The sequence below is a fragment of the Thrips palmi genome, unplaced genomic scaffold (assembly GCF_012932325.1).
Source record: "Thrips palmi isolate BJ-2018 unplaced genomic scaffold, TpBJ-2018v1 HiC_scaffold_5, whole genome shotgun sequence".
In the NCBI taxonomy this organism is placed as follows: Eukaryota; Metazoa; Arthropoda; class Insecta; order Thysanoptera; family Thripidae; genus Thrips; species Thrips palmi.
Window position 1 is genome coordinate 4,958,226 of NW_023144632.1, and position 27,033 is coordinate 4,985,258.

Here is a 27,033-nt window from a genome sequence, read left to right on the forward strand (position 1 = left end):
TTTTTGCTCATTTTGTCAGCACTGATTCAAGTAATTCGTGCAACCATTGTACGTACTTTTCCTTTTTTAAAGAACTACTTAGGAAATATTAAATAATGCACTGACAATTTGGTTTTGTACATAATTTTACAAAGGAACTTTGTCATACTTACCTAGAAATTACTAGGTATTTTTGTTGCTTACACGAATACATAGTTAATGAGGCAAAAGTCAGTAACGTGCTGAGAGTGTGCGGGCGCGGGCTTCAAAAAGTTTTTGAGAAAAGTCGCTGCACTTGTGCCTAGCGCGCACTGACCCCATGCTCCCCAGTAGGGCAGCGGCCACTTCGACTATGCTGAAATCCTCCCGCATCTGAGGTTGCGGCGAGGTCGCGCAAGGTCGGAGTATCTTCCTGACCCGAACCGCCAAAGGTCTGCATAGGCCTAGCAGCGCTGATGATGATGATGATGCAGCCCACTGGTTCCAAATGTTTACTCCGTCGCTCTTTCTCTCTCGCAACCCCCAAATGATTTCCTGAGAGAGGGGTAGCGAGGTGACTCATTCACCCCTTTGTCGTGTGACTGAGAGAGCGACATCTCACTCGTGGAGCTTGTTAGGGAGACAAAGGGACGGCGCATTGTACGAGTCGCTCTGATGAGAGTTTCATAGAAACCGTTTTCTATGGTCAGGAAGTGATTGCCAGCAAGAGGCGCTCGCCCGGGCTCGCCCGTCACGTCACAGTCGTGCAGTGGAAATGAGGGAACTCTGAAAACGAGGACTCCGGAGTCCTGAAAGAGGACGAGAATTGCATTCCACGCGAGAAATTCCTCAGGCGCCGCACACCGAAATGGAATGACTTGAGCCAGCAGGGTAACTTGAACATAACCTTGTTGACAGAACCATAACATGAATTTTTTTTTTCGCAAGCTCGAAATCAAAGCGTTTGTAAGCTCCAAATCGTGACCACAGCATCTGGTGTCGTGATCCTCTGTGCGCCATGCTGCACAGATGTTCGCTCCGTCGCTCAGTAAGTGGAAGGCTGTGTCGCGCCCCACCGCCGCGTCGCGCGCCGCGTCTCGTCGCCCCGATGATGGATCACCGGCCGGCTCGTCCATCTCGGCACTCTCTGTCTCTCTCGCACTCCGTCCCGTGGCGCCCCGGGGGTGCGAGAGGGACAGGATCCACCGCCGCCCAGGGCGCCCCGCCTGGCCCCGCCGCGCCCAGGCGTCATTACTCTCCGGAATAAATTAGAAGCGCGGCGCCGCGCGAGGATCGCCGAGGATCCGCCGCCAAATCGACTATGCGCCAGAAAGCTTTATCCGCTTCCGGCTGCGATTCCTGGCAGGCGTCGATGGCGGCGTGACGCCGGCGTCAGCGTCCCACGCGCGCCTCTCGACAATCTCTCGCGCTCCCCTGGCAGACAGAGCGATCTTTCTTTCCGTTGGTTCTGTCATTGTGCGAGAAATCGAACGCCCCGGGTGGCGCCCGGAGAAGTGTTCTCCCGCCCTGCACCGGGGGAGAGGGATCGAGAATGGAGGCCCTGTGTGCTTGGGCTTCAAAGATGCGGCCGCTCTTCGCCTTTCAAGCGAATGTCACTGTAGAAAAAATCCACGGTAAAAGGTACAGGCACAGTCTGGTAGACAATTTGCCACCGTACCGGCTTTTGGGGTACGGAGTACGGGTACGGGTACCGAGTACGGTTTTTCACAACATGGGCTCTTATGGGAAGCACGGTTTTCGGGTACAGTAGTTCTGTACGCCGTAAGGTACGGTCTAGCCGTACCCTTTTCCTTGATATGTACGGCTTTTTTTAACAGTGGTGGGGACTGCTTGACTTAGGACGTGGGACCCAGTACGCCCGCCTTTTTTTCTGTATTGCATCCATCCCTTTTTTTAAGCAGATAGGATAGCTTAAACAAGCGTTAAGAAGGATAATACACATTGCCAGCACACTGCCTGACTGTCGCCTGGCAGGTGCCGTGGCCTACCTCACGGTCTTCACGGACCGGTACCGGCGCGAGCTGCTGCAGCGCTGGAAGGCGGCGCTGCAGGCCGCGGCCGTGCCGCACAACCCCGGCTGCGGCCCCGTCGCCACCCTGGGCGACCCCGTGGCCGTGCGGCTGTGGCAGGTGGGTGGCGCGGCGTCGCCTTGGCTGTCGCCTTGGCTGTCGCCTTGGCTGTCACCGCGACGATGGAGCGGCAGTCCTAGTCCCCAGTGGTCCCCATCTCGTACACGCAGCGTCAAAATGATCGTAGCACAGTCTTATTTAAACTCAAACTAAACTTTTTCGACGCTTTCAAACAATATCAAAAAGTAAGGACCTGTTTTAAAATTTAGAGGCTTTTATCCGTTTGAGTTTGAAGAGACGCGATGCCTTGGCTCCGAGGGGGTAACGACTTCGGGAATCCCAAAATTTTGAGGTAACCTGTAATCCGTAATCCGGCTGAAACGAAATTTACCAGTCGTTACCCCCTCGCTTGGCTCAGTGCTCTCAAGAGTATTTGTTGGCCCCAACCCGCCCGTGGGGAATGTCTGCGATCCCCCGCAGCAGCAACGTCGGGGAATCCGGTCCCCAATTCGCCCCGCGTTGCGCCGCGTTGTGTTGGCAGGTGGACGGGCTGCCTCGGGACGCGCTGTCCATCGAGAGTGCCGTGTTGGTGGCGCACTCCCGACGCTGGCCGCTGTTCATCGACCCGCAGGGCCAGGCCAACCGCTGGATCAGGAGCACGGTGCGTACCGCGTGCGACCGCGTGCCTCGCACCGCAAGCCTTTGTGGCGCTGTCCGGCGCAGGCAGCGCAACTTTATCCCGCCACTTTGGCGCCCCGGCCGCCGCGGGATACATTGATGGAACTAGTAGCTTCGTTAAGTAACTAAGCTCCCAAACTTTGCTGCTCCAGTTTAAGGACAAAGAGCTCGTGGTGCTGAAGCTGTCTGATCGCGCCCTGATGCGGTCGCTCGAGACCGCCATTCGCTACGGCTTCCCGGCGCTGCTGGAGAACGTGGGCGAGGAGCTGGACCCCGCGCTGGAGCCCGTGCTGTCCAGGGCCACGTTCCAGCAGGGCGCGTCCGTCGTCATGAAGCTAGGCGACACCATGGTGCCGTACAACCCGAGCTTCAAGCTCTTCATCACCACCAAGCTGGCCAACCCGCACTACCTGCCCGAGGTAGCCATCAAGGTCCTGCTCGTCAACTTCGCCCTGGTGCCGAGGTGGGTGTGCTTGTCTTGGCCTGCCGCGGCCTCCTCGACGGCTCGCTCTGCAGCGCTTGCCCCGCTTGCCCGCAGCGGCCTCACGGACCAGCTGCTGGCCCTGGTGGTGTCGGAGGAGCGGCCCGACCTGGAGGAGGCGCGCTCGGCCATCGTCACCTCGTGCGCGCAGATGAAGCTGGAGCTCAAGGAGATCGAGGACCACACGCTGGAGCTGTTGTCCGCCTCCGAGGGCTCGCCCGTGGACGACATCGACCTCATCCTGTCGCTCGAGGCGTCCAAGCTCAAGTCGGACGAGATCCTGGCCAAGGCGAGCGACACACTGCGCGCGCTGCGTTCTCGGTGCCGTTTGGCCTCTGATGCGAACCGCACCGCCTGCCGCAGGTGGAGGCCAGCGAGGAGACTCAGAAGGAGATCGACCGCACGCGGGCCGGCTACCTCCCCGTGGCCAACCGCGCCCAGATCCTCTACTTCTGCCTCAACGACCTGGCGCGCCTGGACCCCATGTACCAGTACTCGCTCGAGTGGTTCACGGCCATCTTCGTGGCGGCCATGCGCGCCAGCGCCAAGGGCGAGGCCGAGCAGGAGGAGCTGCAGGCGCGCATCCGCGCCATCAACGACGCCTTCACCTTCTCGCTGTACGGCAACGTGTGCCGGTCGCTGTTCGAGCGCCACAAGCTGTGGTTCGCCGTGCTGGTGTGCGCGCGCATCCACCTGTACCACGGCGCCATCCAGCCCGCCGAGTGGCAGTTCTTCCTCTCCGCCGGCATCCCCGACGCGGTGAGGGAGGCCCCGGGCCGCGTGCCGCTCTGAGCCCACTTAGCCGCAGCTCCACCTGCGCCCCTGAGGCCCTGGATTAGCAGTGTATTACGACCTGGGCAGCACAGATGGGTCCGAGAGACCATGGAGAGACTGTACCTTCTCGGTGTCTTGACAGATGGAGCCGAACCCGGCGCCGGCGTGGCTCTCCCCGCGGGCCTGGAGCGAGCTACTGGCCATGAGGAAGCTGGACCGGCTCAGGGAGTTTGCCCAGAGCTTCCCTCAAGGCATCGCTCAATACAAGACCATCTTCGACTCGGAGCGCCCCCATGGGTGAGCGCGACCGCGGTGGACGCGGTGCTGGCGTGCACGTTCAGTGTCCCGCGGATCGGCACCACGGCCTCGCCCTCTTTGCCCTCCCCAGCGAGCCGCTGCCCGAACCCTGGCAGTCCCGCCTCGACGGCTTCCAGCGGCTGCTGCTGCTGCGCGCGCTGCGCCCCGACAAGCTCACCGAGGGGCTGCAGGGCTGGCTGACTCGCCAGCTGGGCGCGCGCTTCGTGGAGCCGCAGGCCGCCGACGTGGCCACCATGTTCAAGGACGCCTCCCCCACCATCCCGCTGGTGTTCGTGCTGTCGGCGGGGACGGACCCGGCGCAGGAGCTGTTCGTCTTTGCGGACAAGGTCAGTGCCGCGCGCCCGCTCGCCGGCCCGGGGCATGGCCTGGCCCCATGGCCTGGCCACCCCCATATCTCAGCCGCCCCCGCGGCCGCCCCGCCGCGGTCCGGGAGCTGGCGGCAGCCCAACTAGCCGGACGGAGCAGGGACGCTGCCCCCCGCCCCACCCCTTGCTCGCGTCGGCTGACACCACTTAGTCCGCCAAAAAACACGCGAGTCCGCCGCCCGGCCGGCGAGGGTGAATGTTTGTGGGCGGCGGGGCGGCGCCACCCGCGGGGAAAGGGAGTGGGAGGGGTGCGCCCTGGCCCACCCTGGCCCACCCTGGCCCACCCTGGCCCACCCTGGCCCACCCTGGCCCACCCTGGCCCACCCTGGACCACCCCGGTGCCTGCCGTTGCCAAGTGGGACGGCCATTTGGACGGCATGTGTGTGCCGGCCCTCCCGCCCCGAAATGCGAGCCAAGCCGGTGGTTTCCTTGGTGCGCCCCGTGGCTTTCCCATTAGGAGGCGCGCTGCGGGGGCGCGGGGGCCCTTTGTAAAGCATGTCGTGGGTGGGCTCCGCGCCGCTCTGCGCGCCGCCTCCCTCTCCCCCTCCTGCCCTTGCGGCCGGGCTAAGAAGCCACATCGCTCCAATGTAATTTGTGCCGGATGTCGTGGAGGTAAGCATGTCGAGGCGTGACGGTAACATAATATGCACAGAGCCGGGGATTGTGTTAGGCACAAAATTCTGGACTCTGACCGCTGGGACCTGTGTCCGGACGAGGACTGGTGGGACGGCCGGCAACGTTTCACCTGACTCGATTCGAAGCGCAAGCCCTTGACCGACGTCCCCTTCTAACAGTGATGGCGGGCCGTCACGGCCGTGTTGCAGATGCGCATGGCCAAGCGGCTGGGCGTCATCTCGCTGGGCCAGGGCCAGGGCCCGCGGGCCGAGGCGATGCTGCTGCAGGCCATGGAGGACGGCTCCTGGGTCTTCTTCCAGGTTTGCGATGGAAGCTCAACCCAATTTTTGACCCCGAGGCGGGAAACAAGTTTCGACGACTCAAGCGTAGCCTTTCTACCTTCTTCTTTTTCTCCTTCTGTCCGTGGGTCCATGGTGGGTCCGACGCCTGCCCCGGCGCCCCGGCCGTTTATCCCGAAATAATGATGCCCCGTCGGGCCGTCGCACTTGGCGGCGCACGCTAAAGTATTGCGCGGCGGCCGGCCTTCTTTACTGGCCGGGGGCTGGCCGTCCGTTCTGGCCGACCGTTCTGGCCGTGCGGTCCGTCCGGCGGCCCCGCTGCCCCCAGGAAGGCCCGCGCCACCCGCCCCTTCCGCCCCGTCCGCGCTGTCGCCGGACCGGTTTTCCACCTCATAAATTCGCCAGCCCGCGTCCGCCCGCGTCGCGGAACGTGGATAGCAGAACAAGAAGCGCCCCACGCCGCGGGGTTATGCCAAACGGCGCAACCCCAGCAGGTGTTCCAGGTGCGGGCGGACGAAGGGTGGGCCCAGGACCCCCCCAGGAGGCAGCGCTCTGCCGCTCCCCGGCGCCGATTCTATCGCAGGCACGGCAGGGCTGCGAGCAGGGCCCGGTGGGCAGAGTTGCTTGGGAACCCGGGGGTTCCATTTCCTTTCCGGGGTCCGGAAAAAGAAGGGGTTTTTTTTTCCGGGAAAGGGTTTCCCGACTGGGGGAAAGGTTTCCAAGGTCCGGGGTGGAGGGGTTCCCTTTTTCCAATCGGGGCCGTCGCTCGGGAAAGGCCACTGAGTTTCCAAATCGGATCCGTTCCGTACGGACCTGGAAATAGGTCCATCGTCACAAACAGACACGTACGTCCGACCCTTCGTGTTCGTCTGAGGGAATGAAATATTTTAGTTCTAAATTGCTGGGTTTGGAAAGGGCTGGCAGAAGGGTTTTGCCCCTGGGTCACGCACCCCCGCTCACCTGAATGTTCGAGTCTCCCGTATTTTCCCTCCTAGGGGTCACTTCGAAGCGCCCGGCGGAGGGGGCGGGAAAAGCCGGCCATTGGGCAAAAACCGCCCCGGGACTAATCAAAAAAGTCAAAAAACCCTAACCCGAGGGAACGCAGGGGAAACGCCCTTTAGCGCCATCTAGCGTGCTGGGAAGGGGGAAAATTCCTTTAAAAGATTTTTCCCGACCACAGCCGGCCTTTCCGAAAACCTTCGAAGCTGTGCAGCTTCCATTTTTCCCCTGGGAGCGGAAAAATTTGGGTTCAAGAGGCCCCCCCCCTTTTTGCGCACTTTCCCTTTCCCGCAGCTGGCCCCGGCCGTTTCCCCGGAACATGTTCGGCCCCCCGGAACGGAACAAAACTTGAAGCACTCATCCGGTCCGGGGACCGTCATGGGAAAAAAATTTGGGCGGAAGGGAACGCGTGGCCAAAAATGGTAAAAATCCGGACCCCGGCTGCGAGCGGCCCCCCGGGGGGGCTGGGGGGGCTGGCCCTGGGGAAGATGCAAAGTAGGAGAGAGGCGCTTCCATTCAATTTTCTTTTCGGTATTCTTTTGCGTGACTTTCAATTGCATTTTTTTTTTCGTCGACGGTGTTAAAGGTATAGAGAAGCAATAGAGCGTGAAACCATTATGATCTTAGAATTGTGAAGGAGGAAAGAAGTCCAAGAAAGATGAATTGACTGACGGGAATCACGTGTTTGCAGAACTGCCACCTGGCGCCGAGCTGGATGCCGCGGCTGGAGCAGCTCCTGGAGGGCGTCACGGAGGACGGCGTGCACCGGGACTTCCGCCTGTGGCTCACGTCCACGCCGAGTCCCTCCTTCCCCGTCGCCATCCTGCAGGCCTCCTCGAAGATGACTGTGGAGCCTCCGCGCGGCGTCAAGGTGGGTGTTCTCGGTGTTTGATTAGCCGCAAGCTTTGACGAGTTTCTAGCCCGGAACGGGGTCTTCTCGGAACCGCCTTTCCCGGCTTCCTTCGTGGAACTGCCGGCGCTGGCGGCGTCGGAGCATCATTGCACTAATCATACGTAGTTAGTATACACAGTAAATACTCTATGAAGAATCGCTTCGTAATACGAAAAAAATGAAGGCATTGACAATGCACTTTACAATGTCGCATTGTAAAATTTACGAAGAAATGCTTCGCATTATGAAGCAAAATCCTTCGTAATACGAAGCATTTCTTCATGATATAAAGCAATTCTACAACGCCTTCATTTTCTTCGTAGTCATGAAGCAAATGCTTCGTAGGCTTTTAAGAGTGCACATTAAGTGCGAGGGGAACAGAGCGATGGCGTCAGTTTGCGCGGTCAGTAGTCTGCTGACTACGACGTGTGTGCAGCTTGCTCTGCCTGCGGCAAACCCGGCCTCCTCCGAGGGGGAACAGCTTCCCACGTTCAGTGTACAAAATTTGACCACATTCCACATTGAGGTGGCAAACACGCCTGTAGGTAGGCAACATGTGTGGCAAAAACGCCAGAAATCTTGCACATTCTTGCACATTCGCCCAATAATTGTACACAAAATTTTACAGTGGCTCACCCCTTGGCCTGGGCCCTGGCATCAAAGGCAGCCGTGAAGGGCATGCATTAAAATTATGCCCTTTAAGGGCGTGAACGATTTACGCCCTTTAAGGGCATAAATCGTTAATGCCTTTGGGAAAGGGCATTAAAATTTTGCTTGAAATTCCTATACCATTTACGCCTTTCCCAAGGGCATAAAACGATTCATGCCCTCGGGAAGGGCGTAAAAGAGTATTTATGCCCTAAAGGGCGTAATTTTTATGCCTTTGTTTTACCAGTGATGTCGCTGCTGTTTGCGTTCCGAGCAGGAACAATGTCCCCATGCCGTGTGACAGGCAGGCGGCATAAGAAATCCTTCTACCCGGGCTCTCATTTCACGTTCCTCGCCTCGGGCTTAGCGCCTGCGAACGCGTGGTTGGGCCGGCCCGCCGAGCGCGCGCGTGTGGCGGGCCGGCCTACCCCCGGCTTTGCGGGCGCTCGGCCTCGGCTAGGCCGGCCGGCCGCGCTGGTGCGCGCTTGGTGCGTGGGGCGACGGCGAGCTTGCTGTTGCATGTTGCAGGCCAACCTGCTGCGGGCCTTCCTCAGCCAGATCCCCGCCTACGAGGACCTGTTCAACTCGCAGCACTCCAAGGCGCTGCCGTTCCGGCGCCTGGCGCTCTCGCTCACGCTGTTCCACGCCGTGGTCCTGGAGCGCCGCAAGTTCGGCGCGCTGGGCTTCAACATCCCCTACGAGTTCACCGAGGGCGACCTGCGCATCTGCCTGTCGCAGCTGCACATGTTCCTCATGGAGTACCACGACGTGCCCGTCAAGGTGGCGTTTCGGTCCTCGCCGAGGTTCTCGCCGAGGTTCTCGCCGAGGTCCTCGCCGAGGTCCTCGCCGAGGTTCTCGCCGAGGTTCTCGCCGAGGTCCTCGCCGAGGTTCTCGCCGAGGTTCTCGCCGAGGTTCTCGTCGAGGTCCTCGCTGGGGTTCTCGCCGAGGTTCTCTCCGAGGTTCTCGCCGAGGTCCTCGCCGAGGTTCTCGACGAGGTTCTCGACGAGGTTCTCGCCGAGGTTCTCGCCGAGGTTCTCGCCGAGGCCGCGGGGGCCGTGGGAACTAGTCGCGTGGCGAGGGAGGTGGCGACGTCCTTCGGCGACGTGACGGACTTGATGTTTGCCGAGTCTTGATGACATACAAACACGCGTTGATGCGCCAGCTGCGTCAGCGCCGACGGCGTTCGGCTTTCAGCTTTCGTTTGGTTTGCCAGTCAGGGGCGCCGCTGTCGACGTGGAGGAAAAAGCGCGGCGCGAGGACAGGGCAGGCTTTCGTTGGTTTTTTTAACTGTTGTCGTTTGCGGACAGGTGATGCGCTACACTGCCGGCCAGATCAACTACGGCGGCCGCGTGACGGATGACTGGGACCGGCGCACCATCGCCCACCTGCTCTCGCAGCACTACGACCACGCCGTGGTTCAGGCCGACCACAAGTTCGACGACGCAGGCATCTACAAGCAGGTCGGCCCCCTCTCTCGGGCTCGGCTTGGCCCGCCGCGCTGCGCTGCTCACCGAGCTGCTCACCGGCCTGACATGCACTGGGTTGCAGCTGCCCGACGCGACGCTCATGCCGGACTACCTGACGTACCTGCGGACGCTGCCCATCAACGACCGACCCCAGCTGTTCGGCCTGCACCCCAACGCGGACATCTCGTGCGCGCAGAACACGGCCTACTCGGGGCTGGCGGCGCTCGTGTCGCTGCAGCCGCGTGCCGGCGGCGGTGGCGGCGGGCCGTCGGCAGAGCAGGCCAGCATGGAGACGGCCACGGCGCTGCTGCGTCAGATCCCGCCGCCCCTCGACGTGAACGCCATCATGAATAAGTAGGCAACCTCTGCCCCACGCGCCCTTGGACACGATCTAAGCCCTTGGTCGCTCACGGTCGCAACTGTGCGCAGAAAGCCGAGGAAGCGCCATAGAAATGAGTGGAATGAGGCTGTGCTTCTCATTTTGAAAGGAATTCGCTTCAAGGCATTTGTTTTCAAATGTTGCGAATTGCGTCGTTTCCTGCCATGCTTACTTACAAGGACCTCCGAGATCCAATAACTCACCTCCCCGAGGAGGGAGCATGATGGAACGTTGGCGCTCGCGCAGCGCCTTCGGGTTGAAATTAAATTGACTTGCCGCTTCGCCACCCAACGGTCTCTGACGCCGACAGGTACCCCGTCTCCTACGAGGAGTCCTTCAACACGGTGCTGGTGCAGGAGGTTCTGCGCTACAACAAGCTGCTGGCCACGGTGACGCAGTCCCTGCAGGACCTGGTGCGCGCCGTGCAGGGCCTGGTCGTCATGTCGGCCGCGCTGGAGGCCGTGGCCGACTCGCTCGCCGCCAACGCCGTGCCGCAGCTGTGGGCCGCCAAGGCCTACCCGTCACTCAAGCCGCTGGGTGAGGCGGCCAGGCTGGCCCACTCCAAGTTGCTGTGCACGTTAAAACAGGATTTGTCGTGGCAACGAATATGTATGTTGATTTTGGGACAGCTAAAAAAAGTTGTTAGGCGTACTGTCAATTTGTTGAACAACATCGTCAGGAGGACAAATATAAATGAAAAAAGCGAGGGGTGAATGACCCTTTTAAACTTGTGAGTACACTGAGTACGGGCTTATTTGTACACATGAGTACACTTGTGATTCACCCCTCGGAAAAAAGTCAAATGGTCGTATTCCTCACGAATTGTTTCTCGTTCTGACAACCAATTAATAGTACGCCTAACAACTTTTTTTTTTGCTATCCCACAACCGACATACATTTTCGTTGCCACAACAATTTTTTTTTTCGTGTGATTGCTTTTTAAGCAGTCTGTTTGGAATTGGCTTTCAATGGAACCTCATCAATATTAATACGCTGTCAGTGCATGTGCGGTACGAGGCAGCGCTGCGTGGCCAGACCATCTGGTGTGCGTCTCCTCCGCACAGTGGATTTGCCAGAAGACCGGTGGAGGCGGACAAAACTCTAGACACGTTTTGAGCTCCAGAGTAGCTAAACAGGACTCGAACCGAACGTGTAACCCCACCAATGGATTCCTCGTTCGGAGAGCAATCCATTGGTATGGTGGGGTCACACGTTCGGTCTGAGTCCCATTTAGAGACTCTGGAGCTCAAAACGCGTCTAGAGTTTTGTCCGCCTCCACCGGTCTTCTGGCCCACTGTACTCCGCCCCACTCTCACGAACTCTCTCGCACACTCAGGCGCGTGGGTGTCCGACTTGCGGGCGAGGTTGGCTTTCCTGGCGACGTGGGCGGAGCGCGGCATCCCGGCCGCCTTCTGGATCTCGGGCTTCTACTTCCCGCAGGCCTTCCTCACCGGCACGCTGCAGAACTACGCCCGGAAGCACGTCGTCTCCATCGACACCATCGGCTTCGCCTTCCGAGTGAGTGCACCTCGTGTTTGCCGCGGCGGCGCTATGGCTTGCCCGTGGCCGGCCGCTGACCCCTGCACAGTGGGCCAGAAGCCGGTGGGGGCGGCCAAAACTCTAGACGCGTTTTGAGCTCCAGAGTCGCTAAATGGGACTCGAACCGAACATGTGACCCCACCAATGGATAGCTCTCCGAACGAGGAATCCATTGGTGGGGTCACACGTTCGGTTCGAGTCCCATTTAGCGACTCTGGAGCTCAAAACGCGTCTAGAGTTTTGGCCGCCTCCACCGGCTTCTGGCCCACTGTGCCCTGTGCCCTGCGCCCTGGCGGCCCTGGCATGCCTCGTCTCGGTGACGCAGGTGCTGGCTGACCGGCCCTCGGCACGCCCCCAGGAGGGCTGCGTGATATACGGGCTGTTCATGGAGGGGGCGCGCTGGCACCCCTCCGAGGCGGTCGTCGCCGAGTCCCTCCCCAAGGAGCTGTACACAGGTACGCCGAGGGTAACGGGGCCCCCTCTTCGCCTGCAGCGACGCCCCCAGAGGGCTTGACGGCACCCCTTTGTATACAAAGAGCAGGTCTCTCAAAAAACAAGAAGTGTGCCGTGACAATGTAGGTTTGTGACTGGAAGGCACTCTGCCGTGGCCTCCGCCAACGGCGGATCCAGAGACGGGTTCCGGGGGGGGGGGGGGGGGGGGGGATGTCGCGAAAGTTACCTACCTACAGGGGTAATGTACGACTTTTTGCCTACCTTCCAGGCGGCTCCCCCCTCCCCCTCCCCCCCTTGGATCCGCGCCTGGCCTCCGCTACTGATGAGACTTTAAGAGACTTTCGACTAATAACTTTCTTGTGTCGCGACGCCTCGGGCCGGGCAATTGAATTAATCTACGGCGCGCGCTCGTGACGCGGTCCGACCCCGACACGAGGGAGGCCTGCAGGCGCGAGCTGCCTCAGCCCCTCCGCCTCTGTTCCGGGAGGCGGACGCCAGGCTCCACTCAAGCGTGTTCCTTTATGCGAGCGGATTTAGTCACCAAGTCCCCCCCTCCCCTCCCCAGACATGCCGCCCATGCTGCTGCTGCCCGAGCCGCACCACAAGGAGGCTGCGGCGGGGCTGTACGTGTGCCCCGTGTACAAGACGCTGCAGCGCGCGGGCACGCTGTCCACCACGGGCCACTCCACCAACTACGTCCTGGCCGTGGAGCTGGCCAGCAAGCGGCCGCAGGGCCACTGGGTGGGCAGGGGCGTCGCCCTGTTCTGCGCGCTGGACTATTAAATACTTTTTCCCTGGCCCCTTTTTTTAAGCGGTCTTGCTACCGCTTCTAGCTCTGCATCCGATCCCACTTATCCCATCCCATCCCATCCCCATCCATCCATCCATCCATCCATCCATCCATCCATCCATCCATCCATTTAGCGCGCTCAGAGGGAACTGCATGGTCGTGCCCTATATCGCATTTGGCCTTAGTGGACAGTGGACGTTTCGTGACGATTGGTGCAGGGCGGTGCAGGGCGGCGCGTCGTCTGCTGGGTCGTCGTCTGCTTGTCTTCACCCAAGTTTTCCATTCGTCCAAAAAATTCTCCCATTTGGTCTTATTCTAAGACAGCGGTTCCCAACCTTGGGGTCTCGACCCCATTTTGGGTCGCGGAAATTTTTTTTTTGGGTCACGGCGTGGTGGCGGGGGCGGGGGTGGCCTTGGGTCGAGAAGCCTATATTCGTGGGTCTCCAGTGGCCCCCGGCAGCCTACGGTATTGCGGCGCTTCCGCGAAGGATAATCCCAGAGTTGTTTGCGTCTGCCGTGGCAGTGGGATGCGCCTCAGCATCTGTTTACGGCTAAAACGGGGAAGATAGATTTACACAATAAAATTACTTTTAAATAGATGCGAGACGGTCGCTGTTGCTCTCGTGTTGAAGGTTTCGAGGTAAACAGAACTTGTATCTGGCAACGTCGCCTGCAGCCAGCGCCTTGGAGCCCAGAACCAAGTGTCCACTGTCCACTACACCGAAGTGAATCCGAGGGTGGTTCGTCGGTCGTCGTCGCCCTGGCCCACCTCGCCCCCACTCCTCACAGCCTCCCCCTCCCTCCCTGCCCCCTCTGTGCCCGGCCTCCCCGGCCGGTCCATCGCAAGATCGCTTTTTTCCATTCACAACAAAGGAGAGAGAGGAAGCTTGCTTGTCGGAGGCTGGTTTAAGGGGGGACATCACTCCAAAAACAGTGCTTTTGTAAAATCGTCGTAAAAACCAAACGGAAAGAGAAAAATTGTTCACATTTTAACAGATAAAGTACAAAACAACACTAAGTCAATCCGCCAGGGCAGTACAGCGCTTTCGTTGAAAACACATTTTTGAGTGTTAGGTTAGACCATTTCGCACGGTTGCAGCGCTGGACGCCAAACGGTTTGACCTAGAACATCGAAATTTTGTGACAGCCTTCCTGAGATGTCTGGCTATGGTGGGTACCTCAATCACATTTAAAAAATCATTTAAAGTTGTATTTGTTACATACCAAAAAATATTGTTTAATTTTTTGGGTCAAAATTGTTTAATTTTGAACGTTAAAAAAATAATAAAAATTGACCAATGCAAATTATTTTGCTACCCACCATAGCGGCATGTCGTAGGAGCTTCCATGCTAAATCTCCCCGCTGTAGCTCAAAAACTGCGCCCTAGAGGCCTGCAACCGTTTGCAATTTCATGTTCCGAGAAAAACGCGATCAAGTTGGGGAAACTGGGCTTTTCCCCTTTGCATGTTTGCGGCCCATAACCTCCCAAAACTTCAATTTTTTGAATTTTGGAATGCGGTTTTTGCCATTCGACGCAGAAAAGAATGGTCTATAGCAGGGGTCTCAGACTGGCGGCAAACCCGGGGCCGGACTAGGAAAAAGAGAGAGACAGAAGATCGGAGCGCGTCGCGTCGGCTAGGGAGGTGTGAAGCTCGAGCCGGCCGGCCAGCGGCAGTCCGCAGCCGGCTGAGCGGACTCCCCGACACGGAACACTGTCTTTCCTTGTCCCTCACCCATATGACTGTGTGAGTGCGAGAGAGATAGACACACTGCCCGTCGGTTGACACGCTTGACAGCAGCGAGACGAGCGGCGACGAGCCAGCCACCGACGCCGGCCCAGGGCGTCGCTCGGCGAACGCCGAACATCGTTCGGCACCGGCCCACCCGGGGCCGGGCACCGAGCAGCCGGGGCCGGATCCGGCCCGCGGGCCGCCACTCTGAGACCCCTGGTCTATAGTATAAACTAATAAAAAAAAAGTTGCGATTTTTTATCATTTTGGAGTGGTGTCCCCCCTTAAGAGATCGGAAAATGCCGTCTCTAGAGGATGTCCTCGCCTGAGCCGAGGGACGCAAAGGCCAACCCCCCACCCCCTGACCTTCCTAGTCTTTAGCGCACAGCAACTGTATCGACTTTCTTCTTAATGAAACTCCAACAAAAGACGACCAAGTAACGAAATCCAGCAGGTGCCATCTCATTTCAAATCTATTTTATATTAAAAAATTGTCATAAATATGTACATCTAAAAAAAAAGTTTTAAAAAAGGTGTGAACACAAATAGTGTAAACTGTGGTCAATAAAATGGTTTGCTGGGAGTGGCGGTCATTCCAGCGCTCGGAGGTTGGAGGGTCCGGCTTGGCGGTGGCGTCTGTCGGACCCTACTCGTCGTCGGGGTCGTGGAGGTTCTCGGCGGACGGGACGGGCGTGCGCACGGGCTGCGGCCGGGACATCATTTTCTGCTGGCTGCGCAAGTTTGCGGGTTAGAGCCGACACTACAGAGACAAGGACACGGCACTGGTTGCTCGTGGTGCGCACCTGGGGGGAGAGTACTCGCCGCGCGCTCTCCGCTTCTTGTTGTTGTCGAACAGCTTGTAGGCGATGAAGGCCAGGATGCCCAGGATGGGGCCGATGATGCCCAGCACGATGCCGAAGGTGACGCCCACGTTTTTAGACGAGTACTCCTGGGAACCTGCGGTGGAAAAAATGTTTTGTGGTGGCTGCAGCGACCTGCCTGCTGTGGAATGGAAACTCTTCCAGGGGTTGGTGTTTCGTGTGTAGTAGAGGCAGTGGCGTTGGGTGGGAAGGGATAAGTCTGGAAAAATTTCCATTCCACCAATGATGGTATCAGAAAAAAACTGAAATGAGTTTGGTACATTGTCCCTTTTGAAACACCAAGTGCAACGAGCCCCTAGCCAGCCTAGTAGTCATCATTAGATTCGGAATAGAAATTTTTCCATCATTATGAAAAAGACAAAGGAAGACTTTTCCCTTTTTATTTAAAAATAAAGAAAACAAGAACATATTTACACGGTGGACGCTATGTCATGGTTGAGGTCCATCGCAAACGTCAGCAATGCTGGTTCGCTGACGTGAGCGTAAGCTGCGTCAAGATCCACTACGTATAGTACAACTCGATGAATGGTTTAACGTTTCTATTTTCTTAGACGAAGGATGAATGATGATGAAACCTCATAGAAAATGACACTTTCAATTCAGAATATCAAAATGGAAATGACACGGCACTAATGAATGAACTCAGTTCTGTTGGAATATAACGCCCTACACTCCCAATTTCCCACTGAGAAATGCCGTGCAGTCATAATACTGAGCTGATTCTCAGCACTTTACGACACAAATCTGTCATAATACAGAGAAATTTGTTCGTAATATGAAGAAATTGGCCATGAGTTACTGAGCACCTTTCACCGTAGGTGACTACCTTTGCTGCGCAGTCATGATAATTGTTCGTAAGAAGAGAAAGCTCAGTAGGTTACTGGGAGTGTAGCTAGTAAGTCTGCTAGAAGATGTCCGTCTGCACGCTGCCACTCTTGTCGCTGGGGTTGGTGGGCGAGGATGGCGGTGACTCCAGCACCGACTCGTCCAAGTCCCACGCCTTGTCCTCGAACTCTATGTTTGGCTTTCCGGGCAGGGGCTCGTTGGTGTGGTAAACGCCATCGTACTTGGTCGGCAGTTTCTGGGGGCGAACCGAGTCCGTGGGGGACGGGGTGGCCGACGGGGTGGCCGACGCCCCCAGCAGTGGGGGTGCGGCCGCGACGCCCAGGTCGCTGGGGGAACTGTCGACGCCGACGCCGCGTCGGTACTGGCCGGCGCCGAAGCCCGAGTCGGCGTCGAAGTCGGTCGGCGAGGCCTTGCCCTTGTCCAGCAGCGTGGCGGCGGCCGGCGTCTTGGCCGAGCGCGGCCTGAACGAGCGCCGGAACGAGCCGGCGTCGAACTTCCAGGACGACGCCGACCCCTCGCTGCGCCGCGTGCGCACGTAGCGCGTGTAGGCCACCAGGATTGGGATAAGGAGGGGGAGCATGACGATGAGGATGACGCCTATCGTGACCCAGGACTGCTGCGACTCGTACTCCACCATGCCTGTAGTGGGCAACAGGGTTAGCGCCGGTGAGCACACTGTTCGCCTCTCGCTCAGCCTTTTCAATAAATCACGACGGAGTTGCAACAACAATTTAAACTGTACTGAGGAAGTTTGTCCCACTCCCCTTCTTTACCTCCTCGTCTCTCGAGTAGAAGATACTTGAGCCTTAGTTTTCCAAGCAATGCGAGCAGGAGACCCCCGTTTGTTTTCCTGTTCCGTTCAAGAGCGCTTACGGCTTAAAAGAGATTACTCTTCTCCCACGCCGCTCCGTGACCCTAAGCAGGGCTCGGAACAAAACACACACAAGACCACAGCTTCCTGAGCTCTACAGTCCTCACAAAAAGAGACTCGATTCTGACACATGGCGTGCCAACGGAACTGGGAATCCATTGGAGCATGTGTTTGATGCAATTGGTGCGTGGGGACACCAGAGCTCAAAGCCTGCCCTAATGTGTGGCCTTGCAAACAGGCCTTCTGACCCACTGTGTGCCCACTGTGAGCCCACTGTGTGCCACCGACCGAACACTTCCTCTTCCCTCTTTTCTCTGTGGTTCCGTCCGGTCTGTTTGCACAGGCGGGCCACTCCCATCATAGCTGCATGAGAGGAGATGAATATTTGAGAAAAGAAAAGCTTACGCAAGCACTCGGTGTAGCCGTAGTCCGGAATGTCCCAGCGCCCCTCTGGCAGGCAGGTCCGCCTCTGGTCGCCGACGAGCACGAAGTTCTGGTTGCACTCGAAGACCACCTTGGTGCCGGGCACGAACAGGAACGTGCTCTTGCGCCCGAAGCGGGGCGTCTCCAAGATGCCGCAGGACACGACTGAAAAAGTGCGCCATGTTACCGCTTCTAGGAAAGGACTCTCTCTGCCTCGCAACACTTTGGACTATCGGCTTACTCCTTCTGTGGTGGATGGTCTTGAGGTTGACGACGGCGGCGTGGTAGTTGAGCGTGTAGAACGCGGCGTCCCGGTTGAGCGTCACGGAGTAGTCGTACATGCAAGGGTAAGAGTCACCGCAGAGCGCGTGCGCCATCTCGATGTCCTTTGATCTGGGAATACGAGACGCAAAGGAGGTTGCTTCTCCGCCCTCTTACCACTCGTTTCCAGGAAAGGGTGTAGGGGACTCACCTGTTGGCTGGGATGATCTCCTCTGGCGTGGCCCGAAACTCCGGCACGAAGGACCTGTTGGCGTAGTAGCTAGACAGCCGGCCGTTCTCACGCAAGAAAAGCGCCGCGCCCTTGTTGGGATCATCCTTGTCCTCCAGCATCCCTGTTGGCGGAGAGCGTCGCTTATAGTTTAGTTGGTACAAGTACCCGTCCGAGCGGCGTGGCCGGGCGTGGCGGCAGCTGGCTCACATTTTAAGGCGAAGTCCCTGTGGACCCGCTCGAAGCTGTTGAGGTTGTTGGTGACGGGGGCCAGCGTGTTGTCCGGCAGCACGAAGTCGTCCGTCATGTCGAAGCTCCAGTTCCCGAACAGGCCTTTCGTTTGGTTCTGCGATTCACGAGGAGTTGCTTAGCGAAGGAATGGCTAGAAACACCGCGCAGTCACTCTGGTTGGCGACTTACGATGTAGGTCCAGGGCAAGTACACCCGCCCCGACATGTACCCGTTGCTCTCCACCACCTCGACGCCGACGCCCGAGGCGAACATCATGAGCACCTCGGACTGGTTCAGGATGTACGGGGGCGTGTACACAGTCACACCTGCAACCAGTATTTCCCCATAAGTGTCATGGCGCTGAGACTTGGACCGTCAGCGGTCTGCATCCCGTGCTGCCTGAGCCTGACGGGCTGAGCCTGCGGACTGACGGGCCTTACCCTGGAAGTGCTGAACTCTGAGAGACTGGCGGTCGAAGAAGACCCTCTTCTTGTCGGCGAAGACGTCGAGGCGGTATCGCCACTGTGCCTGCGGGGGCCGCAGGCGGACCTCGATGATGGTGGAGGAGTTGTCCTGGGCTGCAAAAGTGGCAGTGTCATTGTGTTGCCGGAATGGCCTGCCCGCCCCGAAGCAGCGGCAGCGCATTCCCAATTTCGTTTCGCGTGTTTATTTATGCCACGGGTTCGACGAAGCCAATTATGTGCGCGGCTGCGCGGCTGCGAAACTGAATAATGGAAAATGCATAGCATGCTAACGAGCCGCGCGCGTGCGCGACGTGGCGTACGACGACGTGGCGCACGACGTACCGGCCAGCGAGGTGAGCTGCGTGGCGCGCACCGGGCCGTACAGGTTGCTGGGCATCTGCTCGAAGCGGCCCTGCACGTCCAGCTTCTGCTTCTGGTTGTCGACGTGCACCAGCACGAACTCGCCCTTGCCGTTGAACGTGTACTGCAGGTTGTCGAACGTCACCACGTGCGGGTCACCAAACACGGCGGCTGCAAACAATAATGGTGCAATCACAGAAAGTTGAATGGCGAGACTGATGGCCAAAATTTTATGAGACAAAAAATGTCTCGCCATTCTGTGGCGAGAAACAAAAGTCTCACCATTTTTTTGGTGAGAAACAAAAGTCTCACCATTTTTTGGCGAGAGACAAATGTTTCGCCAAAAGTTGGCAATACTAATTGACTGGAATATATTTCCCGGTATCCAATAGAGTGGGGTTAATTATTGCCATATTTTGGCGAGACACTTGTTTCTCGCCAAAAAATGGCGAGACTTTTGTTTCTCGCCATAAAATGGTGAGACTTTTGTTCCTGGCCAAAGAATGGCGAGACTTTGTTTCTTTCCCCTAGAATGGAATGATTCCCGTCCTTTGACTTTTCAGTGATCAGAACAATGGTGCAATCGGGGGCAGCGCGAGGCCTGGCGAGGCTTTCCACTAGTGATTGGATCTGAATCGGAATTGGCGCCACCCACCCACTTCCGGCGGCTGGTAGGACACGCAGTCCTGCGTGGGCCGTCGCTCGAAGCGAAAAGTCTCGCAGCCCACGGCCTGCTCGTCCTGCCACAGGCAGCAGTGGTAGAATGGGATCATGTCGTTGTACCACTGCGAGAGCGTGGGCACCTGCAAAGAGACAGCGGGATCAGAGGTATTAGTGGGAATTATTCAGCGGGCTCGGGCCGCTCACGCCCCGCCCGCCCCACACCCGCCCGACGTGTGGAAATAGAGGGGTGGGTCGACACGAAATGGCCAGGCGTTTTTTCCTTTCCTGTGATTGCTTTGGTTAGCTCGGTGAGTGCTCCACTAACCTTGTTGGCCTCGTTCCATGGCAGCACACCCAGGTTGTGCGACCGGTACGGCCTGGAACCCCACATCTGGTCGTACGACATCATGAGGTAGTTGTTCTTGTCGTAGCAGCACTGCTGGCCCGCGCCCTGCTGGCTGGCCGAGCCCGTGCGCACGCAGTGCACCGCGCCCTTGTGGTAGAAGCACTCGGGGTTGGCGATGCGGTCGCAGTCGAAGTCGGGCAGGAAGCGGCCCTTGTCGGCCAGGGCCTGGTCCAGCGTGCACGGGCACTGCGCCACCTCGGCGGCGAAGTTCTTCTTGTAGCGGTCGTCCATGAGCCAGTTGTTGCACAGCTCCTCGGGCCACGCCGTGCCGTAGAGCCGCTCCCACTGCGGCCCGAAGTACCAGCCCAGCGGGATGGGTTTGCTCCACAGTGTGCTGCCGACAGGGGCGAACTCCATTAGCGGATCTCATCAGAGCCAGCCTCCCACATGCCGGTTACTTTGCTCGAGGGAAAGTTTCGCGCGAGTCCGAAGCCACGCGCCGAATGCCCCGTGCACGCCCGCGCACCTTCTGCTCAACTTCATTCACTCTTAGGAGGATGCTTTCGCTTTCGCCCAGCTCGCTCCAAAACAACTAGTTGAAACATTTAATAGAATTTTTCTGCATTAGAGCTTCAAAGAATTGAGTTTATAATGCAAACCAAATTTGTTCGCATTACGACCTAAACTCTCCGCAAACTTACCATGCAGTCGAATCCTTCGCCATATTTGCACGAGTGCTTCAGTGGTTTAAGTGTCTCATTATAATTTATGTTTTTTTATCATCCTGGTTCGTCTCTTAGACCTCGCGGCCCGCGGGCACACAGCATGTCGTACTCACGGGGAAACGGAGAGGCCGGAGTACTGCGTGGGGTTGACGAGGCTGATTTGGATGAAGCCGAAGTGCATGTTGGTCATGTTGAGGTTGTTGCGCTGCCGGTACGCCGCTGGGGACAGGCTGTACGAGCCCGTGTTCTGCACCCCCTCCTGCAACGCGTCGCACAGCGTCGCAGTCAGTCGCGCTCTCACTCCACGCGTGGCGGGGGTGGGGCAAAATTATTCATCTCGCAAATAGCCTCCGCCTCCGCCTCGACAAAATCACCTCCAAGGTGTCGGAGTCATAGTTCCAGAACATGTCTCATCTTTTCTCATTCTTTGCGTCGTTTGTCTTTCGTCGTCTGTCGTTTGTTCGTAACCTGTTATGACTCGTCTTGGCGGTGTGTTGTCGTTGTCTCGGGCTCATTCAAATGCCTGCCACGTGGCCAGGCTAGCCAAACCATTTACTTTATTTTTTGCCAGAGCTGATGCGCCTCGCTGACATGTTCGTCCGCGCCCCTCGACGAGTGGCCTGTGCGTGACAGTACAACGCCTGCCGGCCTGTTCGTCTGCGCAGCCCCCCCCCCCTCCTGGTTGCGCCACTGTGGCGCGGCGCCTCGCATTGTGCAAGCGCCGTCAGCGTGATTGGCGTGGAAGCCCCGCACTGCCCCGCGCCCTGGACACCCACCTCGAGGACGTCGATGAGCTTGAGCTCGGGGTGGATGGTGGGCTCGCGGTAGCCGTACAGCGAGATGCGGATGGCGGCCGCCGTGTTGGCCGTCAAGTTGTACGCGTTCCAGCTGAACTTGATCTCGGCCGGGCTGCGCTCGTGCACCGCGCGCGTCTCGAAGGTGATGCGCTCGGTGGCCATGGCCGGCGTCTCTGCGGACGGAGGGAAGGGCAGTGCGATGAGGCGCGACCGCGCGAGGTCGACAGGGCTTCGAGCGAGCATCACTCGTGTAGCCAGAGTGTCAGAAACCTGTCTGAAAACGTGATCAAAATTCGCGCACCTCTGAAAGCTGAAAACGTCTTCTGACATACCCTAGAACTCAGGATATCAATATCAGAGCAAGTTATCAGAATTTCCGCTTTCAGAGGCGCGCGAATTTTTGATCAGGATTTCAGACATGTCTCTGACATTCTGACAAAATTTACTCGAGTGATGCATGCGGGTGGCGGTCGCGCGTGCTTACCGACGAAGAACTTGCCCTTCCAGTTGAAGCGCGCTTCCGGGATGGAGATCTCGAAGCGCACGTACCCGTCGGCGTACAGCCTGGGCTGCACGCAGATGGCGCGGTTGGTGTCCACCACGGTGCCCACCACGTCCTCGTCGTCGAAGCGGCACAGCACCTTCTGGCCGGGCACGAAGCACGGACCCGTGATGTTGACCACCGTGCCGCCCAGCATGTTGCCGCTCTCCGGGGCGAACGTGAGCGCCATGGTGGCGCCGGCTGGCGAGCAGAGAGAGAGAGAGGAGTGAGTGAGAGAGAGTTAGCAGCCCGCTGCTGGTGGCACCGTTGGCACGTGGAGCGCCCGCCAGCGGCGGGGTAGGCCAGCCCGCCGCACGTCCCTGCCGGCGTCGTGCCTGATGCTGGCTGAAATTTAATACTGTTGTAGTGCCAGCCAACGCACAGTGGCTGCACCAGGTTAAAAGGAGGTAATTCTTTGCGCGCTTTGGCACCCCCCCCCCTCAAGTGGGACTCGCGTCAGACACACATGATGACAAAGGCTATGACGCATTTTACTCGAGTCCTGTTTTAGGACCGCTGTAGCTCAAAACTCTGCGCCCAATCTTCCTCACTCTCGTGCGCTTTCGCACTGTGAGAAAAAAGTACGGAAAAAGTTCGGAACATGTCTGGTCAGTAATTTGCCTGGACCGTCCGTAGTTGCCAACTACGGAACGTTCCGTACTCTTTTTTCCGTACCCATTTACATGGGTTCATATGGAGCAAGTACGGAACGTTCTGTACCTTTCTCCGTACGTCCGTACTATGTTTTTCTGTACAAAAGTACGGAATTTTTTACAGTGCGGTCTCCACATACCCATGTCCTTGTTACAGTTGCCATTGAGGATGTTCTCGTCTATCCGGAAGATGTGTCGACCCGGGAAGCCGTTGACCCAGCCTCTGCTGGCCAAGTCCCGCACCGTCGTGAACTGCGAGTAGGGGTTGTACTCCCACGACCGCGTGCCGTTGCCCGCGTTGAAGCCCACCTGGCAAGGCGAGGACGTTCATTTTCGCTTCACCTTCTAATGCATAAAGCATCCCTTGAGACTGTACTCACGAAAGCAGGGGTGCCCCCCTCGCCGGAGGTGGTGTCGCCGCTGGCCTCGGTGTGTGTGGTCCACTGGATGTTGAGGTAGTTGAAGATGGCGTACGTGTACACCTCGTCCGTGGCCAGCACCATTTGGAACGTGTTGGTCTGCGAAACGAAATGGGGATGGTCACCTCAGCACTGAAATCGAAAGTGTGGTGAAGTTACCACATTTGGCTGTGGTGAGACCAAAAGTGTGGTTGCCGCATTCTACCACACGTACAAATGTGGTAAGAATTACACCCCTTCAAATAAGTGGTGTACAATCCTATAATTTAACCGTTACCTCATGTATTGCGTGGTCAAGACCACCCTTTTATGAGGTATGGAGGACTGACCACATATTTGCTGTGGTATTCACCGTGAATTTTATGTGGTACTTTGCTGACCACTGATTTTTAGGGGTATTGACCGCATTTCCACGTGTGGTAAATTTGGGTAACCACAGTTTTGCGCCTACCACACATTACCTGTAGGCTGTACCACACTTCGAAGGACAGTGAGATAGGGTCCTACATTCGATCCCCCTACCTCTGCGAGACGATTAAATGGCATGCGGGGCCAGGGGGCTGCGTTGTGGCGGTGGACGAAGACGCGGCGTGGCACGGCCAGGCTAGGCACGGCCAGGCACGGTCGAACGGGCTCCGCGCCGCTCCGCGCGCTGTTTTCCTCCGGCAAACATGCTTCCCCCGCCACCCACGCCGCGGCGACGCCCCGGCGACCCTTAACGTACCTTGTACAAAGAGTTGTCGATGCCGCCGGCGAAGGACATGTTCTTCCAAGTGGCGATGACGGCGTGCTTGGGCACGAACGTGTCGGCCCCCACGATGCCCTCGCGGACGTCCCACATGAGCCTCTCGCGCATCATGACGCCGAACTGGTCCGTGCGGAACTGGGGTAGACAAGCGTAACGTTGACCGTTTGTCTAGTGACTATTTGCTTTGCATGCATGAGCTGCTGGTTCGTTCCGCACCTGTAGGTCGCGCTCCAGGCGAAAGTACACGCCGGGGATGCGCTGGTCCAGCTCCTCCACGCGGATGGAGCCGATGCGGCACTTGCTGAAGAAGATGCCGATGAAGCTGGGGTCGTTGCGCGCCGGCCACTCCTTGATCGGGAACGACAGCGGGTACGTGTAGTGCTCCGGAGGGTCGGAGAACTCGAGGTATCCGTTCATGGACAGCTGTCGAATGGAAGGATCTTGTTAGACAAGGGTCGAACAGGGCCGCTGAAGGCCAGCTTCGGCGGACAAAACTCCGGCTTCCACTCTCATTCCAGGAACGTGACATCACGTTGAAACGAACGTGACAAAATGTCACGTTCGTTTGAGCGTTATGTCACGTTCGTTTGAGCGTTGTGTCACGTTCGTTTGAGCGTTGTGTCACGTTCGTTTCAACGTGATGTTACGTTCCTGGAATGAGAGTGCCGTTTTTGCCTGGAAGAAAAATCAATTAACAGTAAAGTAATGGGAAAACAGTGGCTGGACCATAAACAAGCACGCATGGTGGGGGTCAGGGGGCGCATTGCTTTTACTCTTTTATGATCGCACTGAAAACAAAAGATTGGTATGCCCAAACCGCGAAAAGGCCTTTTTGCGTCTTTTTGCATGTTTGGGTACGCGCCTGGGCTGAAACTAGCTCGCGCCGCAGCGCGGGTCGGAGCGAATAGAATGAGTTTAGTTTCGCGACACGCACCCTGGTGTAGTTGAAACGGAAGCCGTAGAAGGGCAGCTGGAAGTTGAGGTTCTTGTGCAGCTGCGGCATGGACGAGTGGATGTCCTTCTGGTAGTCGCCGCCGCCGTCGTCGCCACACTTGTCGAAGTACCAGTACATGAACTTGCTGCGGATCTGGCGCAGCTGGTCCGGTGTGAGGGTGAAGCCGGCCACGCCGCCCTGGGGGTTCTGCGACGTGCTGCGGTAGGAAGGCGGCCCGCACCGCCCGTTGGCCAGCTCGTCTGCAAGCACAAGTCCGGATTCAAGCACACTCTAAATGTCTTACAATGAAATTTGACCTATGTTATTCGTATGTTACAGTGAAATCGGCGCAAGCATAATACGAAGCAATATTCCTCCGTAATACGAATCTTTTTAGCTTTTTCATTGTAACATACAAAGAAAAAACCTTCGTAATACGAAGAAAAACCACCTTCGTATTATGCTTGCGCCATTTCCTTCGTACTATGGGAAATTTATTCGTAAGACATTTAGAGTGCAGGCTCGTTCTGTGCCGTGGCTCTCCATCCCGAGTTCGGGAGGCCGTAGCGGTGGTGCAGCTCAACCGGTTGTCGTAGTTGGGCCGGATGTTTAGATTGTACTTCATGACTAATAAACACAAATGGAAGTTTGTGTTTGTTTTGATGTGACAGTCCTCACCCCTCTGGCAGAAAACACGGTTCGTCAAACTGTTCTTGAATTATGAGAACTGAGCATTGCACACAGACTCCTATTACCGAGAAGAAAGGAACTCAACTTGAGCGTTAATTTCATCTCATGACGCAACGTGCAAGGATGCGCGGCGCGCCAGCTATTCCCGGGACGGAAGTCCTGTCACTGAAAAGTTTGATAACGGCGGCGCTGGGCGCGGCTGCGACGGGGCGGGGCAGCCGTGACGTCATCGCACGGTCCGCCGTGAGGCCCGACTCGGCTAGTACTTCCATCGCCGTTGTTCCCAGCTCTCGATGCTAGGAGCCAGCGCACTGAATGAAATGGCATTGTGCGACGCGGCTCATCGCCACTCCGCACTGAATGAAATGGCATTGTGCGACGCGGCTCCTCGCCACTCATACATTTTCCACCGCTCGCTTGTGCGTTCGAGAGAGCGCGGCCGGTCCCCAAGCGGGCCTCAGCCTGGCCTCAGCCACGGTACTCACCCAGGTCCACCTGCCCGTAGGACGGCCCCAAGTCGGCGCCGGGGTCGTAGCCCTCCACCCTGGCGCCCACGTTGCCCCAGTAGTAGCGGTAGTCCAGTTCTTCTCGGTCGCGCTGCTTGCCGCCGAGCCCCTGCCGCCCCTGGCCGCCCTGGCCCGGGCCGCCCCTCTGGCCGAAGCGCAGCTGCGCGAGGGGCGCCTTGGAGGTGGCCTGGGCCTTGGCCTGGGCCTGCACGCCGGCCGGCAGCACCACGCCCAGGAAGCGCTCGCGCTCGTCGTTCCTGGTGGCCGCCACCTTGGCCACCACCTTGGCCGGCTTCTTGTCCTGCGCGGGCTCGGCGGGCACCATCATGGCCGCCGCCTCCGAGTCCTTGTTCTCCAGGGCGCCGGCGGCCGCCAGCAGCAGCGCCAGCACCGCCAGCGTCCGCCACGCGGTCGCCGTCATGCTCTTGCTGTCCATCACTACACACGCATCACCGCGAGCAGCACTCGGTGGTTGGCAGTCACTGTTCACTTTCACTGTCGTGGCACTCCTGGTCCTCGTTGCTCGTCGCGCGCGTGCACCTGTCGCTGCGAGCGACACCTCGGCGTGTGCGGTGCGTGGCGGCACCACTGTGCCGTCCCGGGCCGCCCCGTCCAGGGCCGCCCCGTCCAGGCGAGACCGCGGAGATAAGGGCAGATAGTGGCGATAGCACCGCGTACTGATAGCGAGCGCCTCACCAGCCAAGCTCGGCCCGGCCGCACCCACGCCCGGCCACGCCACGCCCAGGCAGCGCTTCGCTGGGCGCGCTCGGCGCGCTCGGCGTGTGTAACCCGATCGTGTTTTCAGCGCTGCCCTGGCGGCGCGGCGCAGCCTTTGTTCTCGCAGCCCCGTGCCGGGCCACGCGAGCTGCGCCATCCTAAACGCCACTCGCATGCGGTAATGAGCTTTAACTCAACTTTCTAACTGAATAGACTATTCTAGTCGTCGTTGACTGAAGAACAAGAAGAATCA

The 27,033-nt window shown here is 58.1% G+C and overlaps 2 protein-coding genes across 3 annotated transcripts in view; one reads left to right on the plus strand and one right to left on the minus strand.

Annotated features, from left to right (window-relative positions):
- Window positions 1–12,783, plus strand: part of LOC117650789 (dynein heavy chain 1, axonemal-like) — a 62,721-nt gene extending 49,938 nt beyond the window's left edge. The window contains exons 49-64 of the mRNA XM_034394391.1: window positions 1,954–2,108; window positions 2,590–2,709; window positions 2,879–3,189; window positions 3,265–3,496; window positions 3,571–3,966; window positions 4,124–4,278; window positions 4,370–4,625; window positions 5,489–5,599; window positions 7,269–7,448; window positions 8,646–8,897; window positions 9,425–9,577; window positions 9,666–9,937; window positions 10,273–10,499; window positions 11,299–11,480; window positions 11,827–11,956; window positions 12,520–12,783. Of these exons, the coding sequence (XP_034250282.1) occupies window positions 1,954–2,108; window positions 2,590–2,709; window positions 2,879–3,189; window positions 3,265–3,496; window positions 3,571–3,966; window positions 4,124–4,278; window positions 4,370–4,625; window positions 5,489–5,599; window positions 7,269–7,448; window positions 8,646–8,897; window positions 9,425–9,577; window positions 9,666–9,937; window positions 10,273–10,499; window positions 11,299–11,480; window positions 11,827–11,956; window positions 12,520–12,737 (3,350 nt within the window). The 3' untranslated portion in view covers window positions 12,738–12,783. The remainder of the gene's footprint in view (window positions 1–1,953; window positions 2,109–2,589; window positions 2,710–2,878; window positions 3,190–3,264; window positions 3,497–3,570; window positions 3,967–4,123; window positions 4,279–4,369; window positions 4,626–5,488; window positions 5,600–7,268; window positions 7,449–8,645; window positions 8,898–9,424; window positions 9,578–9,665; window positions 9,938–10,272; window positions 10,500–11,298; window positions 11,481–11,826; window positions 11,957–12,519) is intronic.
- A 2,147-nt stretch (window positions 12,784–14,930) lies between these two features.
- Window positions 14,931–26,639, minus strand: LOC117650559 (protein mesh). Of its 2 annotated transcripts, XM_034394078.1 has the most exons (20): window positions 26,043–26,639; window positions 24,868–25,127; window positions 24,150–24,356; window positions 23,910–24,068; window positions 23,147–23,284; window positions 22,907–23,075; window positions 22,057–22,314; window positions 21,552–21,745; window positions 20,889–21,034; window positions 20,030–20,444; window positions 19,697–19,844; window positions 19,024–19,212; window positions 18,658–18,795; window positions 18,407–18,543; window positions 18,197–18,332; window positions 17,969–18,110; window positions 17,738–17,889; window positions 17,479–17,661; window positions 15,279–15,432; window positions 14,931–15,206 (listed from the first exon to the last, which is right to left on the minus strand). In XM_034394078.1, exons 1-20 carry the CDS (start codon window positions 26,497–26,499, stop codon window positions 15,122–15,124), a joined length of 3,867 nt encoding a protein of 1,288 aa, XP_034249969.1. In that variant the 5' UTR covers window positions 26,500–26,639; the 3' UTR covers window positions 14,931–15,121. The 2 variants fall into 2 exon arrangements, with proteins under 2 accessions (XP_034249969.1, XP_034249968.1); XM_034394077.1 differs by lacking the exons at window positions 14,931–15,206; window positions 15,279–15,432 and adding an exon at window positions 15,721–16,841.
- Window positions 26,640–27,033: the final 394 nt, after the last annotated feature.

Excerpts from the sequence above, each read along its gene's own strand:
- LOC117650559 (XM_034394077.1), bottom strand. The coding sequence starts at position 26,499 with ATGGACAGCAAGAGCATGACGGCGACCGCGTGGCGGACGCTGGCGGTG. Across the intron at positions 25,128-26,042 it reads CTACGGGCAGGTGGACCTGG|ACGAGCTGGCCAACGGGCGG; the intron begins GTGAGTACCGTG and ends TTGTGCTTGCAG. Across the intron at positions 17,662-17,737 it reads GACCATCCACCACAGAAGGA|TCGTGTCCTGCGGCATCTTG; the intron begins GTAAGCCGATAG and ends GCACTTTTTCAG.